The 17,942-nt window shown below is 44.9% G+C and overlaps 1 protein-coding gene across 3 annotated transcripts in view; it reads left to right on the top strand.

Annotated features, from left to right (window-relative positions):
• Positions 1–206: 206 nt before the first annotated feature.
• LOC109884519 (ceramide synthase 2) overlaps positions 207–17,942 on the top strand; it is a 43,517-nt gene continuing 25,781 nt past the window's right edge. Inside the window, exons 1-3 of one of the 3 annotated variants that reach the window (XM_031837687.1) lie at positions 207–853; positions 15,617–15,790; positions 16,775–16,892. In XM_031837687.1, the coding sequence (XP_031693547.1) occupies positions 15,618–15,790; positions 16,775–16,892 (291 nt within the window). In that variant the 5' untranslated portion in view covers positions 207–853; position 15,617. Of the gene's footprint in view, positions 854–2,064; positions 2,232–6,384; positions 6,492–15,616; positions 15,791–16,774; positions 16,893–17,942 lie in introns of those variants that run through there. The other 2 variants (XM_031837702.1, XM_031837694.1) reach the window with 2 other exon arrangements.

The following is a 17,942-nucleotide window of genomic DNA, read 5'->3' as shown; positions in this document are numbered from 1 at the left end:
TAGGTTAGCCTATATTGTATTTTTTAGGTTAGCCTATATTGTATTTTTTAGGTTAGCCTATATTGTATGTTTTAGGTTAGCCTATATTGTTTTTTTAGGTTAGCCTATATTGTATTTTTTTAGGTTAGCCTATATTGTATTTTTTGGTCGTTTACGCACTAATAGTTGGTCATGTAAATAGCCTTAATCGCACCATTAATCGCACCGGAAACAAAATGCGGATGTGTGTGTGTCAACCAAGTGTTCTCGTGTGCCTAAACGTCATCTGTGACTCTTCCTCCCAGTTATTTTCTATTTCACTCCTAGTCTCACCCCTCTCGCGGTCCGTTCTCCAGACGCAGCAGCTCGGCTAGTATACGCCTATTCCCGGCCAACCCCCCTGTCCCCCAGAGAGAAGAGAAAGAATACATGGGACACAACGAAAGATAAATTATCCTAGATTGTTGTTTAGATTTATCCAGGACAATCAGAGCGGATATCCATCGACACAGAAAGAAACCCCGCCTTTACTCGTCTCGCGGTCTCTCAACTTCTCCCACCTACTCTTTATTTTTATCTCAATCCTTCTTTCTATTAAAATTGTTTTTGACTGGATGGAAAGATGTGGATAAACGGCGGAAGTGGTCAGGTCGGACCCTAATCTAAAACAACGAGACTCCCGGGCCGTCACGAACGCAGCAGGCAGAATATATTCAACAGGACGGAGCTATACTTTCTCTGGCTGGACTGATTTTCTGCTCAGCGGTCGAACTTTCTGAAAATTGCATATAGGCTACCGCTGTCTGTTCTGTGTGCTCTAACCCAAAGTCTCATACATTGCCTTGAACCTCAGTGAGAGGGGATTGGGACCAAAGTAAGTACCGTTATCTCAATCACATCAATAAGACTGTTATTGTGGTATAAACTGAATAACGGTTTCGTCTGAATATGCAGTGTTTCTACAATAGTCAGTACTCTGTTGTCTGTTCAAGTGTCGAAGATTTTCAACCTAATCCTACCCGTAACCCTAACTTTAACCACACGGCTAACCTTATGCCTAACCCTAACATTAAATTACTAACAAAAGGCTTATTTTTTTTCATGATTTTCTACAATAGCCAATTTTGACTTTGTGGCCGTGCTGATCCTTTCGGTTATCTAGGCATGCAGCCCACAATGAAGCGCGATCACTTGGACACGCGTCATTACGCAAGCCATGTACGTTTATCCTATGATTAAGGAACGCCGTTTGGGTCTTTTCGTGTCAAAAAATCTACACTTCAAATAACACTATTTGATGTGTCAAATAAGCTTGTTGGATCTGAATATGACTGCACGTCACATAATCATTTAACGCGTTCATAAAGCTTTTACGTAGGTATTACACATTGATTACACTATCACTCGTATGTCATATGTTACAACGATTCACCGACACGTATGCTATGATGCTGGTAAAGTTGTCTCGCGCACCTACAACGCTGGTCATAAAAAAAGCTAGCTAGCTGATGGATGCAAACAATGTTCTTCCCCAAAAACATAGCAAAACAACATCTGTTTCAGGAGCTATAGTTAGACAATTAACTATATAGCTAGGTGTCATAATTTAAAAGGACCCTAATTTATAACAGCTTTTATTTGATTAATGGTGGACGGACCCATCTATGTGAAACTAGCCACAATAAGGATTAGCCACAATACTGGATTTTGAGGTTAGCCTTCAAAATAAAAGTATGTCATTGACAGTGACGCAAATCGCTGTCGATTATGCCATAGTTAAATACATCATGCTAAACGAGTTTGGAATGTTGTTTATATAAAATTTAAAAAATGATTATAATTTGACACTGGATATATTAGACTTTAGCATTGCATTGGGGGCATACATACTTATTTCACTGTGTCACCGAGTAGACTGATACCCCATTTCATTGCTTCACATTCCAACTTTGTTTAACATGATCTAGTCTAAATATGGCATGATTCCACTAGTAACCTTCTGCATCACTTTCAAAGAGGTACTTTTATTTTGAAGGCAACCCGTAAATTCCACTATTGTGCCTAATCCTTATTGTGGCTAGCTTCACAACACATAATCGTTCCAGTCAAGCATCACGCCTCTGTCAGCAAATCAAATCAAATGTTATTTGTCACATGCGCCGAATACAACAGGTGTAGTAGACCTTACAGTGAAATGCTTACTTTTACAAGCCCTTAACCAACAATGCAGTTTTAAGAAAATCCCCCAAAAGGTAAGAGATAAGAATAACAACAAATTAAAGAGCAGCAGTAAATAACAATAGCCGGGCTATATACAGGGGTTACCGGTACAGAGTCAATGTGTCAATGTGCGGGGGGCACCGGTGTCGAAGTAATTGAGGTAGTTATGTACATGTAGGTAAGAGTTATTTAAGTGCCTATGCATAGATAATAACAGAGAGTAGCAGCAGCGGGGGGGCAATGCAAATAATCTGGGTAGCCATTTGATTAGCACTGATCTGATAGAAGTGAACAGGACAGCTGGACCTCTGATGAAGCTAGCTGGCTGCTTATAACGTTAGTTTTGGGCAACAGGGTTAAGTAGCTGGCTAGCTATTTATATCCATGAACTGAAGTTCAATTTCAATAGGCGAACAACAAGTGACTACCTAGCTAATACTTACTCGCAAGGATTCCTAAATAATTGCTAAGAATAATGAAAATGACTGCAGTTTCGACTGATCATTGTTTTCAGGCTGGTTGTATTGGTGCTAGCTAGGTACCAAGTTAAAGCTAGCTAGCTACCCTAGAAGTTGCTGTCGGAACAAATAATGCCTTATAATTAAAGCAATATTGTAAATATATCGTTCGTGGCCGGTGTGCGCTTGTTTGCAGACTTTTTATGTACAGCTTTGACAGTGCTACTGACAGTAGTGGTGGCGCTTGGTTTACAAATGCAAATTCAGCACACACAACATTCTATAATATAATTATGTTATTTGACGTGTCAAATTAAAAGCTTATTTAATGTGTCAAATAGTGTCATTTGATGCGTCAAATAGTGTTATTTGACATGTATCTTTTTTGACACGCAAAGACCCAAACACTGTTCCATATATTATGAGATAATTGTGAACTCGGATCAAATCGGTCAAATCATGACGTCGGTGATCTTCAGGTCAAAAAGTCGGAGTTCTACAAAGTGGTCCGAGTTCCTGAGTTGGAAGTTGGGTTCTTTTTCAGAGTGGGAGCTTTTTTTTTATCAGTTGTTTTGAACGCTCGGAAGTCTGAGATTTCTGAGTTCATAGATGTTTTGAATAAGGTATATTGTGTTTGGGTCCTTCTGACAAATTGTAAAATAAAAAAAGCTTAAACGTACAAATGCAGAAATCGCTCAGCCATTTCTTGGTTGCTAAAATTCTAATACTTTGCCTAATTTCAGTTTATGTGACAAAACAAGCGTAGATAATCATTTCACAATCCAAACCGCTGTGAAATAAATACATTTTCAATAACCCAAAATATAGATTTTTCAGCTGTTTGAAGCAGGTGTACAAAAGCGAAGGTAAAAGTGTGAAAAACAGGAATGGGAAGCATATGGAGTGGCATGTAGCAATGGGAAGCATATGGAGTGGCATGTAGCAATGGGAAGCATATGGAGTGGCATGTAGCAATGGGAAGCATATGGAGTGGCATGTAGCAATGGGAAGCATATGGAGTGGCATGTAGCAATGGGAAGCATATGGAGTGGCATGTAGCAATGGGAAGCATATGGAGTGGCATGTAGCAATTGGAAGCATATGGAGTGGCATGTAGCAATGGGAAGCATATGGAGTGGCATGTAGCAATGGGAAGCATATGGAGTGGCATGTAGCAATGGGAAGCATATGGTGTGGCATGTAGCAATGGGAAGCATATGGAGTGGCATGTAGCAATGGGAAGCATATGGTGTGGCATGTAGCAATGGGAAGCATATGGTGTGGCATGTAGCAATGGGAAGCATATGGAGTGGCATGTAGCAATGGGAAGCATATGGAGTGGCATGTAGCAATGGGAAGCATATGGAGTGGCATGTAGCAATGGGAAGCATATGGAGTGGCATGTAGCAATGGGAAGCATATGGAGTGGCATGTAGCAATGGGAAGCATATGGAGTGGCATGTAGCAATGGGAAGCATATGGAGTGGCATGTAGCAATGGGAAGCATATGGAGTGGCATGTAGCAATTGGAAGCATATGGAGTGGCATGTAGCAATGGGAAGCATATGGAGTGGCATGTAGCAATGGGAAGCATATGGAGTGGCATGTAGCAATGGGAAGCATATGGTGTGGCATGTAGCAATGGGAAGCATATGGAGTGGCATGTAGCAATGGGAAGCATATGGTGTGGCATGTAGCAATGGGAAGCATATGGTGTGGCATGTAGCAATGGGAAGCATATGGAGTGGCATGTAGCAATGGGAAGCATATGGAGTGGCATGTAGCAATGGGAAGCATATGGAGTGGCATGTAGCAATTGGAAGCATATGGAGTGGCATGTAGCAATGGGAAGCATATGGTGTGGCATGTAGCAATGGGAAGCATATGGAGTGGCATGTAGCAATGGGAAGCATATGGAGTGGCATGTAGCAATGGGAAGCATATGGAGTGGCATGTAGTAATGGGAAGCATATGGAGTGGCATGTAGCAATGAATAAGATCATATTTACTCTTCATAACTTATATTTTAAACTATATCTTAAACGTTTGACTGTCAAATGCATCCTTATTAAAAAGAACAGGTAAAAGTAAGGTGCTCACTCAGACAGCATGATGTCACTCAGACAGCATGATGTCACTCAGACAGCATGATGTCACTCAGACAGCATGATGTCACTCAGACAGCATGATGTCACTCAGACAGCATGATGTCACTCAGACAGCATGATGTCACACAGACAGCATGATGTCACACAGACAGCATGATGTCACACAGACAGCATGATGTCACACAGACAGCATGATGTCACTGATCTTAAACACACTGATGGATCAATAGCTGACTGTTAACACATCAAAGATCTGAATCCTAACCCTCTACCCTGCATCTATCCATTAGGCTTTACTCCTTCAATCACTTCAATCACATTTTATTGCATGTCTGTCTGTGTGTGGCCCTCTAATTTCAGTAAAGTGCTCTTTTACAGGGTCACAGAAAGGAGTACAGTCCAACATCCTCTCCCTCTGCCAGTTGGAGAAGGAGACAGACAGAACAGAATATTGCTGTTAAAAATGTTGCAGGCATGACCTGCATTAAAGTGAATTTTCAGTCGTAATAATATAACATCAGTGTGTGTGTGTGTGACTGGTGAGGATACAGAGGGTCACGCTCTGGATCTCTAAACCTTCTAATCCGAGGTCATGAAATCCCATTTTTAGTTTGAGATTAACCAAACCAGAATGTGGACTTTAATCTGGTTGTGAATTATATTACTTTATGTTGAAATTACACTGACTCTAAATAATTTAACCTGACATAATTTAGACCCACTGTTGGACAAAGTCTATCTTATTCAAGAGATTTTTATCTCAGTAGGCCAAATCCTAATTTGAGGTCTGCCTGTCACGCAAACCTCCCATTGACTGGAAGCATGATTTACAACATGGCAGTCTCAGTTATGAACGCTGATCTCAAATTACAATTAAGGTCACTGAAACTAGACAGGTCTCTCTCTCTCATATATATATATATATATATATATATATATATATATATATATATATATATATATATATATATATATATATTACTCCACACTTCTCTACTCTATCCTGGTCATCTCTGTGTGCCAGAGGATGTATGATATGCGTTATGACTCACATTCTCCTGTCAGACAGCCCCACAGAAACAGAGGGAGGGAGAGAGATGGCACTTCCACTCTCCCATCCAGCCAGAGAGACATCCTCCATCTGATTGGCTCAGAAAAATGGCCAGAGTCCGGTCACATGATCCTGTCAGCCAATAGGAAGGGGAGTTGGGCTTCTGTCAGGAAAAGTGCTGTAGCAGGCTGGATCCTCTGGCTGACCTGAAAAAGTTTTTTTCTTTGATCTGTTGCGATGCGTGCACACACACACACACACTGACGCTCTTAGACTCAAGAACACTGGTATTGACTGAAATGTCACCACCATGTTTCTAATGTTTATCTAAATGAAATCTGTGATTCCTCCCATGGAGAGACCTCTAGACCATATGTTAGCATACTGACACCCCCAGGCCTACTCTACTGTTTACTGCAGGTACGGCTGCTTTATGTCCACATGATATTGTGAGTTGGGACCAGTGGTTATCACACAGGGAAGTGAGTCCGGTCTTTATTGCTTCTCTGCTGTGTGTGATGTGTTATGATCTTTGGACTGCTCTGTGGCTCTGTTTTGTATCAGGGAAGATCCCTGTATCTGTGCTGTTGTGGTTAACTCTGCCTAGAAGACTCACCTATACAAGAATCAACTGCCTAAAACACAGTAGGACAGAGGAATTTCTACATCTACAATGTATGTTGCTTTTAAGAATTGTCTGTGAGAATTGTCTAGGGCATTTGGAATTTTTCTTAGGAGTGTGCAGTAGTTGTAAGCAATGTACTGTGTCCTACCCTCCTCTTTGCTCTGTGTACATCTGCTTGTTAGTGTTGTGATCTTCAACAGCATTTTACAGAGTTCCGTACTATATTTCTAGAATAGCAGGCAATCTGGGTGATGTGCCCTAAAGGCATGGAAAGTAGAAGAGTTCAATACCTCTGCTAGTGTGCTCACAGAAAGTCAACAGGGTTATTCACCTGTCCAGCCCCCCCCCCGCCCCCCCCCACCTCCAGTCTGTGTTGTGGAGGTGTTGATTTCCCAGTGAATACATGGACCCTCCCTCCCTTCCTCTGAGTTCAGCAGGATGATGTTGTATCAGTAATCCCATGATGCTAGCAGGAATGCTATGCTGCAGAGGAGTGACAGGTGAAACAATAGCACTAATGCTGTCTCAATAGCAGCAGCAACCCCCCAGGACTCGGTGTCATCAACCTTGCAGCGTTTGTACAACAGGGTGCAGGGGTTTGCCAAATCCTGCATCCTATAGCCCACGTTGGAGAAACTACTTTAGACACATGTTGATGTGTTTTTAACATCATCTACACTGATCTCAATAGACTGGATAGGTGGAAGCTTTATAGCAGAGGTCCAGCTGTCCTGTCCGCTTCTATCAGATCAGTGCTGACAGAGGAGATGAGATGACGAGAGGAAGGCATTTTAGAGTATTGAGATACACACCTGATGAAGGAAAGGAGATGAGGAGGGGAAGACGATTGAGATGCACTCTCTCTGAGTTGTGACAGGAAATGTGTCTGGTGTTGATGAGTAACCTGCTATGATGTGGAATTAACTGAACAATGACAGTGTCTCAGGGGAGAGTGTGTGTGAGAAGGGAAGGCTTCTGTAGACGTAACTTAGTGTTGTAACTTCATTTACCATCTTGTTAGTGTGACTGGTGTATGGGGATCCACGCCTACGTAACCTAAGCTATCCAAAGCTAGCCTAGCGTTAGCTAACATTTTTATTGAAGCTCAAAGGGTCAGTTCTGTATTAGCCGGTAGCTCCTATCCGTTTCAATGTTAACCAATGTGACAAGCCCAGTTTATCTTAGTATATGCTACCGTTGGGTGTCAGCGGCACTCCCTTCCCTGGCTGTATATCAGTCCTTAATTTGTGTGTAAATCCAGCTACATAGTTGAAAGAGAGCCAGGCCTGCTCTGTGTCTGGGTCTGGGAGTAATGTTAGGCAGGGAAGGAAGGAGAGGGCCAGGCCTGCTCTGTGTCTGGGTCTGGGAGTAATGTTAGGCAGGGAAGGAAGGAGGGAGGCAGGCAGCGAGGTAGGCATGGAGGGAGGCCTCGCTCTGCCTCTCTGAGCTTCTGTCAGCTGGGGAGGGAACCTACTCAATGAGGCAAGTCCTGGAGGGATCAGGGAGGGGGAGTGGTTTGGGGGCTGAGGAGAATCGGGGGAGTGGGTTGGGTAGGGTGTAGGAGGGTGGCGTCAGAGAGGATTAGGGTAGTGGTTTAGGGTTGAGTGGTGTGTGGGAGGACATTCTGACTCAGCACAGATAGATGATTCACAGCAAAAAATTCAGCCATGATTCATACCGTCCCCCACTCAACTCCCGTCCCCATCCTACCACACCCAAATCACAGTCAAAGTAAAGCTTCTCTCTACTTTTCTCTCTCTGAAACCACGAAGCGCCTGTCATGAATCAGGAAGCCAAGTGTTTGTTTCTTGGGCTTTAGGAATGTAACTGAAGAAGTGCCTCAGGCCTTGAAAAATAAGAAAATAACTGATTGAAAGGAAGGTGATATCATCTTGCAACGTGGTCTCAGAGCATTTTGTATTATTCTGTACGTAAATCCAAAACACGCCATTTATACTGAACAAAAATATAAAAACGCAACATGCAACAATTTCAAAGATTTTATTTCACATGACTGGGAATACAGATATGCATCTGTTGGTCACAGATACCTTAAAACCACCATTTGCCTCATGCAGCGCGACAAATCTCCCGATCAGGCTGTTAATTGTGGCCTGTGGCCCAGTCCTCTTCAATGGCTATGAGAAGTTGCTGGATATTGGCGGGAACTGGAACACGCTGTCGTACACGTCCATCCAGAGCATCCCAAACATGCTCAATTGGTGACATGTCTGGTGAGTATGCAGGCCATGGAAGAACTGGGACATTTTCAGCTTCCAGGAATTGTGTATAGATCCTTGCGACATAGAGCTGTGCATTACCATGCTGAAACATGGCAGCAGATTAAAGGCACGACAATGTGCCTCAGGATCTCATCACGGTATCTCTGTGTATTCAAATTGCCATCGATAAAATGCAATTGTGTTGTTGTCCGTAGCATATGCCTGCCCATGCCATAACCCCACCGCCAGTATGGGTCTCTCTGTTCACAACGTTGACATCAGCAAACCGCTCGCCTACATGATGCTATACACATGGTCTGCGGTTGTGAGCCAAATTCTCTAAAACGACGTTGGAGGCAGCTTATGGTAGAGCAATTAACATTACATTCTCTGACAACAGCTCTGGTGGACATTCCTGCAGTCAGCATGCCAATTGCACGCTCCCTCAAAATTTGAGACATCTGTGGCATTGTGTTGTTTGACAAAACTGCACATTTTAGAGTGGCCTTTTATTGTCCCCAGAACAAGATGCACTAGTGTAATGATCATGCTTTTTAACCAGCTTCTTGATATTCCACACCTGTCAGGTGGATGGATTATCTTGGCAAAGGAGAAATGCTCATTAACATTAGCTAGGTGGCTAACGCGGTTAAGGTTAGATTTAGTGGAAGGGTTGGCTGAAAGGGTTAGGGGAAGGGGTAGCTAACATGCTACATAAACTCAGCAAAAAAAGAAACGTCCCTTTTTCAGGACCCTGTCTTTAAAAGATCATTTGTAAAAATCCAAATAACTTCACAGATCTTCATTGTAAAGGGTTTAAACACTGTTTCCCATGCTCGTTCAATGAATAATAAACAACTAATGAAAATGCACCTGTAGAACGGTCGTTAAGACACTAACAGCTTACAGACGGTAGGCAATTAAGGTCACAGTTATGAAAACTTACCACACTAAAGAGGCCTTTCTACTGACTGAAAAACATCAAAAGAATGGCTCATCTGCGTGAACGTGCCTTAGGCATGCGGCATGAGGACTGCAGATGTGGCCAGGGCAAATAAATTGCAATGTCCGTACTGTGAGATGCCTAAGACAGCACTACACGGAGACAGGACGGACAGCTGATCATCCTCGTAGTGGCAGACCACGTGTAACAACACCTGCACAGGATTGGTACATCCGAACATCACACCTGCGGGACAGGTACAGGATGGCAACAACAACTGCTCAAGTTACACCAGGAACGCACAATCCCTCCATCAGTGCTCAGATTGTCCTCAATATGCTGAGAGAGGCTGGACTGAGGGCTTGTAGGCCTGTTGTAAGGAAGATCGTCAACAGACATCTCCGGCAGCAACGTCGCCTATGGGCACAACCCCACTGTCGCTGGACCAGACAGGACTGGCAAAAACACTGAGGCCTGTACTCTGGAGCGGAATCGATTTGGAGGTGGAGGGTCCATCGTGGTCTGGGGCGGTGTGTCACAGCATCATCGGACTGAGCTTGTTGTCATTGCAGGCAATCTCAATGCTGTGCATTACATGGAAGACATCCTCCTCCCTCATGTGGTACCCTTCCTGCAGGCTCATCCTGACATGACCCTCCAGCATGACAATGTCACCAGCCATACTTCTCATTCTGTGTGTGATTTCCTGAAAGATAGGAATGTCAGTGGTCTGCCATCGCCAGCGAAGAGCCCGGATCTCAATCCCACTGAGTGAGCATGTCTGGGACCAGTTGGATCGGAGGGTGAGGGCTAGGGCCATTCCCCCCAGAAATCTCCGGTAACTTGCAGGTGCCTTGGTGGAAGAGTGGGATAACATCTCACAGCAAGAACTGGCAATTCTGGTGCAGTCCATGAGGAGGAGATGCACTACAGTACTTAATGCAGCTGGTGGCCACACCAGATACTGACTTTGACTTTTGATTTTGACCCCCCCTTTGTTCAGGGACACATTATTCAATTTCTGTTAGTCACATGTCTGTGGAACTTATTAAGTTTATGTCTCAGTTGTTGAATCTTGTTATGTTCATACAAATATTTACACGTGTTAAGATTGCTGAAAATAAATGCAGTGGACAGTGAGAGGACGTTTAGTTGCAAAGGAGCTATAAAGTAGTTGCAAAGTTGGCAATTAGCTAAAATGCTAAAGTTGTCTGATGAGATTGAAACACGCAACCTTTGGGTTTCTAGATGTTCGTGTTGGTAGACGTTTGCGTTATATTCCCACCCCTAACAACCACCCTCCTTTCGTTTTTGCTTTAAGTAACCTTATATCTTACATAAGCATACCAAATATAACATATCATACTCATTTTAGTGTTCTGGATTTATGCTTACTATGTTACGTCTAGGCTATGACACCAGACTGGGATATCAGTGAACAACAAATGCTGTGGTAACAGCTACGAAGGTGCCAGGGCAATGAGTGGAGCTTACTCAGGTGTTCAAAACACATGAGACCGAGAGCCTAATGCTTCATAGGGAGTTTTTTAAGGAGTTTTAGTTTTGAAAACGATCTCTCCACAAAAGCGACAGTTTTACAGGGATGGTAAAAACTGCACTACCTGACCCACTTGGTCTTGATTGCCATAGCAACATCCGGGGAACTGGGCAGAAGAGTTCAAATACAGCAGTTCTGCAACATCTTTAATTTAGCCTCTGATTCTCCTTAATTGCCGGCCTCAACAGGTTACGGAAAGAGATGAACTGTAGCCTATTGAAAGCTCTGGGGACAGGTCGTCTGGATACTTAACAGTCAATAAATTGGCAGATGCAAACAGATTATCATCTTTAGCGGCCAACAGTTCTTGAGGGCTTGAACAAAAAAGCTGTTTGCTATTTCGTTCATACTGGTGAACCGGCATTTGAGTTGTGGGGTTGCAAACTCAACAGTGCCTTATCTCAGGTATACCTTGGCATACATCATTCAAGACTGTTTAAATTGTGTGCAGCGCAATGGACATATAATGTCACAGGAAAGACTGTCTGGGTTGGCAATACTCAGTATAGAGAACAGTTGGGCCAGTAACCTGGACCTACAGGCTGTGGTGAAAACATATGCACACAAAATAAACTGTTTCGCCTGTGCTGGCTGTATATAGGCATTGCTATGCCTTGTCCATGTGGTGGATGAATGAAGAAGTGATTTATGTTCAGTTGTACTTCCCCTCTGTGGGCCACTGGGCCTATACTACACCTGTTGTGTTGATAGTATGTTGACCACTAGTTAGGAGCCTGCAGGTCTTGGTCCTAAATGTTGTGTTGATAGTATGTTGACCACTAGTTAGGAGTCTGCAGGTCTTGGTCCTAAATGTTGTTGATACTATGTGGACCACTAGTTAGGAGTCTGCAGATCTCGGTCCTAAATGTTGTTGATAGTATGTTGACCACTAGTTAGGAGCCTGCAGGTCTCGGTCCTAAATGTTGTGTTGATAGTATGTTGACCACTAGTTAGGAGCCTGCAGGTCTTGGTCCTAAATGTTGTGTTGATAGTATGTTGACCACTAGTTAGGAGTCTGCAGGTCTTGGTCCTAAATGTTGTTGATACTATGTGGACCACTAGTTAGGAGTCTGCAGATCTCGGTCCTAAATGTTGTGTTGATAGTATGTTGACCACTAGTTAGGAGTCTGCAGGTCTCGATCCTAAATGTTGTGTTGATAGTATGTTGACCACTAGTTAGGAGCCTGCAGGTCACGGTCCTAAATGTTGTTGATAGTATGTTGACCACTAGTTAGGAGCCTGCAGGTCTCGATCCTAAATGTTGTGTTGATAGTATGTTGACCACTAGTTAGGAGCCTGCAGGTCACGGTCCTAAATGTTGTTGATAGTATGTGGACCACTAGTTAAGAGTCTGCAGATCTCGGTCCTAAATGTTATGTTGATAGTATGTTGACCACTAGTTAGGAGCCTGCAGGTCTCGATCCTAAATGTTGTTGATAGTATGTGGACCACTGGGCCTCTCCTACACTTGTTGTGTTGATAGTATGTTGACCACTAGTTAGGAGCCTGCAGGTCTCGGCCCTAAATGTTGTTGATAGTATGTTGACCACTAGTTAGGAGCCTGCAGGTCTCGATCCTAAATGTTGTGTTGATAGTATGTTGACCACTAGTTAGGAGCCTGCAGGTCTCGATCCTAAATGTTGTGTTGATAGTATGTTGACCACTAGTTAGGAGCCTGCAGGTCACGGTCCTAAATGTTGTGTTGATAGTATGTTGACCACTAGTTAGGAGCCTGCAGGTGTCGGTCCTAAATGTTATGTTGATACTATGTGGACCACTAGTTAGGAGCCTGCAGGTCTCGGTCCTAAATGTTATGTTGATAGTATGTTGACCACTAGTTAGGAGCCTGCAGGTCACGGTCCTAAATGTTATGTTGATAGTATGTTGACCACTAGTTAGTCTGCAGGCCCCGAACCTAAAGATGTTGGATTTAGATTTAAAGATGTAGCATTTAGCAGTTTCGTCTTCAAAACGTGAAAAGGGGCTACTTCTAAATATTATTCAGTAAAAACAGCGAAATACACTGCTCAAAGAAATAAAGGGAACGCTTAAACAACACAATGTAACTCCAAGTCAATCACACTTCTGTGAAATCAAACTGTCCACTTAGGAAGCAACACTGATTGACAATACATTTCACATGCTGTTGTGCAAATGGAATAGACAACAGGTGGAAATTATAGGCAATTAGGCAAGACACCCCCAATAAAGGAGTGGTTCTGCAGGTGGTGACCACAGGCCACTTCTCAGTTCCTATGCTTCCTGGCTGATGTTTTGGTCACTTTTGAATGCTGGCGGTGCTTTCACTCTAGTGGTAGCATGAGACGGAGTCTACAACCCACACAAGTGGGTCAGGTAGTGCAGCTCATCCAGGATGGCACATCAATGCGAGCTGTGGCAAGAAGGTTTGCTGTGTCTGTCAGCGTAGTGTCCAGAGCATGGAGGCGCTACCAGGAGACAGGCCAGTACATCAGGAGACATGGAGGAGGCCGTAGGAGGGCAACAACCCAGCAGCAGGACCGCTACCCCCCGCCTTTGTGCAAGGAGGAGCAGGAGGAGCACTGCCAGAGCCCTGCAAAATGACCTCCAGCAGGCCACAAATGTGCATGTTTCTGCTCAAACGGTCAGAAACAGACTCCATGAGGGTGGTATGAGGGCCCGACGTCCACAGGTGAACACCAAGATTGGCAAATTCGCCACTGGCGCCCTGTACTCTTCACAGATGAAAGCAGGTTCACACTGAGCACATGTGACAGACGTGACAGAGTCTGGAGACGCCGTGGAGAACGTTCTGCTGCCTCCAACATCCTCCAGCATGACCGGTTTGGCGGTGGGTCAGTCATGGTGTGGGGTGGCATTTCTTTGGGGGGCCGCACAGCCCTCCATGTGCTCGCCAGAGGTAGCCTGACTGCCATTAGGTACCGAGATGAGATCCTCAGACCCCTTGTGAGACCATATGCTGGTGCGGTTGGCCCTGGGTTGCAAGACAATGCTAGACCTCATGTGGCTGGAGTGTGTCAGCAGTTCCTGCAAGAGGAAGGCATTGATGCAATGGACTGGCCCGCCCGTTCCCCAGACCTGAATCCAATTGAGCACATCTGGGACATCATGTCTCGCTCCATCCACCAACGCTACATTGCAACACAGACTGTCCAGGAGTTGGCGGATGCTTTAGTCCAGGTCTGGGAGGAGATCCCTCAGGAGACCATCCGCCACCTCATCAGGAGCATGTCCAGGCGTTGTAGGGCGGTCATACAGGCACGTGGAGGCCACACACACTACTGAGCCTCATTTGGACTTGTTTTAAGGACATTACATCAAAGTTGGATCAGCCTGTAGTGTGGTTTTCCACTTTAATTTTGAGTGTGACTCCAAATCCAGACCTCCATGGGTTGATACATTTGATTTCCATTGATCATTTTTGTGTGATTTTGTTGTCAGCACATTCAACTATGTCAAGAAAAAAGTATTTAATAAGAATATTTCATTCATTCAGATCTAGGATGTGTTATTTTAGTGTTCCCTTTATTTTTTTGAGCAGTGTATATAAAATCAGACTTTATTAACCAACTGTATTAGCTCAACCCCCTTGTTGAAAGTGAGAAAACAACACAACAAGTAGGGGCAGCATGAGGTTGCCCGCAACCTTTGGATTCCATCTTTAATTTGAGCCAGTTTGCTACAGCAGGAAAATAATCCTACATCAACATGAATGTGATTATTATGTAGATTATAATTCATTTACATTTTCGTAGGGATTGATACATTTTACATAAGGGAATATTAAGTCTGAAATTTCGAAATGGAAATTACAAACTTCAGAAGCCTTTTTAAACCTCAAATACACAACAAGTTTTACATTTCCTACATTGCAGGACAGTTCTCCTACAACAGGGTGATCAAATGAAGATCCTACATCTGTAATTGAATGGGGAAGATTTGCACAATGGCATTACATCTAATTAGTTGGTGCCAATCTTTCCTATTCAATTGGCCTGCAGATTTCTCCCAATGCGTGTTATGTGGAGTTTACACAACAGATGGTATAGATTAGAATATGGATCTGACTTCAGATGATTGTTGAGGTATGAACATTTCCTCTGATTGGGATGGTTCCTGTTGTTTAACTGCGGTGAGAGAAATGGATAAATAAACATTCATTCAGTTAGGGATTTTAACCCTTTCCATTCTTCCTGTGTCTGGCTAGGATGAGATAGAGAAGGATTAGACAGACATTGTGTCATAAAAGAGACCAGGAAGTAGGCTACACATGGGACAACTGGTCACATCCTTTCATTAACTGGCAATTCAAATAACCACAAAGGATGATGTAACCACTCCTTTCTCCCATCCCTCTGAGGCAGCATGCTGCCAGCTGGTTGTGTTTGTGTGTGTGTGTGTGTGTGTGTGTGAATGTCAGTATATTAACCGTCTTCTCTGCTCTCTCCCCAGTATGGTGTCCAGCCTGAGCGAGTGGTTCTGGAATGAGCGGCTGTGGTTCCCTGAGGGGCTGGGTTGGGCTGACCTGGAGGACAAAGATGGCCGTGTCTACGCCAAGGCCAGCGACCTTTGGGTGGTGCTACCCATCGCCCTAGCCTTCCTCGTAATACGACAGATCTTCGAGGGGTACGTCTGTCCGTCTGTCTGTCTGTTTGGCTGGCTGTCACCCCTCATACGATTAATCCTCTGACTCTTTCCCTCATCTGTCTACATGTTAATACCTCTTCTCTTTCACCATCTGTCTACATGTTAATACCTCTTCTCTTTCCCCATCTGTCTACATGTTAATACCTCTTCTCTTTCACCATCTGTCTACATGTTAATACCTCTTCTCTTTCCCCATCTGTCTACATGTTAATACCTCTTCTCTTTCACCATCTGTCTACATGTTAATACCTCTTCTCTTTCACCATCTGTCTACATGTTTATATTCCTACGCCCCCCCTCCTCCACATGCTCCACCCTTTTTCTCCCTCCCTCCCTCGCTCCCTCGCTCCCTCGCTCCCTCTCTCCCTGTTCCCTGTTCCCTCCCTCTCTCCCTCTTCCCTCTTCACTCCTTCCCTCCCTCCCTCCCTCCCTCCCTCCCTCCCTCCCTCCCTCCCTCCCTCCCTCCCTCCCCCCTCCCTCCCTCCCTCCCTCCCTCCCTCCCTCCCTCTTCCTCCCTCCCTCCCTCCCTCCCTCCCTCCCTCCCTCCCTCCCTCCCTCCCTCCCTCCCTCCCTCCTCCTCCCTCCCTCCCTCTCTTCCTCTCTCCCTCTCGCTCTCCCCCTCCCTCCCTCCCTCTCTCCGTCTCTCCCTCCCTTTAATTACATTATTTTACCTTCAATCTGTAATTTAATCTCGGTCTGTTTTCACTGAGTCACTCTGATCATATCTCTGCTTCCTCTTCTCCTCTGTGTCCTTTCCCTCCCTCCCTCTCTTCTCTTCTCTCACCCACCTGTATGTTGTGTGTTAGCTTAGCAATAGCAATCAGTCAACCTTTCTCTGTCACTCTCTCTCTATCACTTTCTCTCCCTCCCTTCATACCTCTCCATCCTCCCTCATGATAATATCAAACCGTATCATGCCGTCTCTCTCTCTTCCTCCCATCTCCTCCCTCTCTGTGTGTGCAGGTTAGTGGCCACCCCACTGGCTGCTGTCATGGGGGTGAAGGAGAAAGTTCGGCTCATAGTCTCACACAACCCCACACTGGAGTCCTTCTACTGTAACACAACCAAGAACCCCTCACAGGTAACACAACTAAAAAAGACTACACCAATGCACGCATGCACAGAGACGCATGCACACAGGTACGCACGCACACACACACATGAACACATTAACACTACACAATTGCTACAGATCTTAATTTGTTCAGTCTTTTGTTGCAAAAAGAATTCTGCACAGCAGGAAAAAACGTGTGTATTTGAGTTTTAAAAATGTTTCTAAAGTTTGTCATTTCAGACTTGATTTGCCCTAACGAAAAATGTATCAACCCCTAATTATAATCCATATAATAATTCACATATCTCGTTGCTGCAGAATTATTTTCCTGCTGTAGCAAACTGACTCAAATTAAGATCCTACATCTGTATACAGCACCACACAAATCATTATGCTAAACTGTATCACTTTCTACCCTTCTCTCCCTCCTCCCTTTCTCTATCCCCCCGCTCTCTCTCCCTCCTCCCTTTCTCTCTCCCCCTATCCCCCGCTCTCCCTGCCTCTTCCCTTTCTCTCTCCCCCTATCCCCTGCTCTCTCTCCCTCCTCCCTTTCTCTCTCCCCCTATCCCCCGCTCTCTCTCCCTCCTCCCTTTCTCTCTCCCCCTATCCCCCGCTCTCTCTCCCTCCTCCCTTTCTCTCTCCCCCTATCCTCCGCTCTCCCTTTCTCTCTCCCCCTATCCCCGCTCTCTCTTCCGCCTCCCTTTCTCTCTCCCCCTATCCCCCGCTCTCTCTCCATCCTCCCTTTCTCTCTCCCCCTATCCCCCGCTCTCTCTCCCTCCTCCCTTTCTCTCTCCCCCTATCCCCCGCTCTCTCTCCCTCCTCCCTTACTCTCTCCCCCTATCCCCCGCTCTCTCTCCCTCCTCCCTTTCTCTCTCCCCCTATCCCCCGCTCTCTCTCCTTCCTCCCTTTCTCTCCCCCCTATCCCCCGCTCTCCCTGCCCTCTCCCTTTCTCTCTCCCCCTATCCCCCCGCTCTCTCTCCCTCCTCCCTTTCTCTCTCCCCCTATCCCCCGCTCTCCCTTCCCTCTCCCTTTCTCTCTCTCCCTCCTCCCTTTCTCTCTCCCCCTATCCCCGCTCTC

The sequence above is a fragment of the Oncorhynchus kisutch genome, linkage group LG2 (genome assembly GCF_002021735.2).
Source record: "Oncorhynchus kisutch isolate 150728-3 linkage group LG2, Okis_V2, whole genome shotgun sequence".
NCBI lineage: Eukaryota > Metazoa > Chordata > Actinopteri > Salmoniformes > Salmonidae > Oncorhynchus > Oncorhynchus kisutch.
Note: the sequence above shows the minus strand (reverse complement) of the source record. Positions and strands in the feature narration are given on the sequence as shown.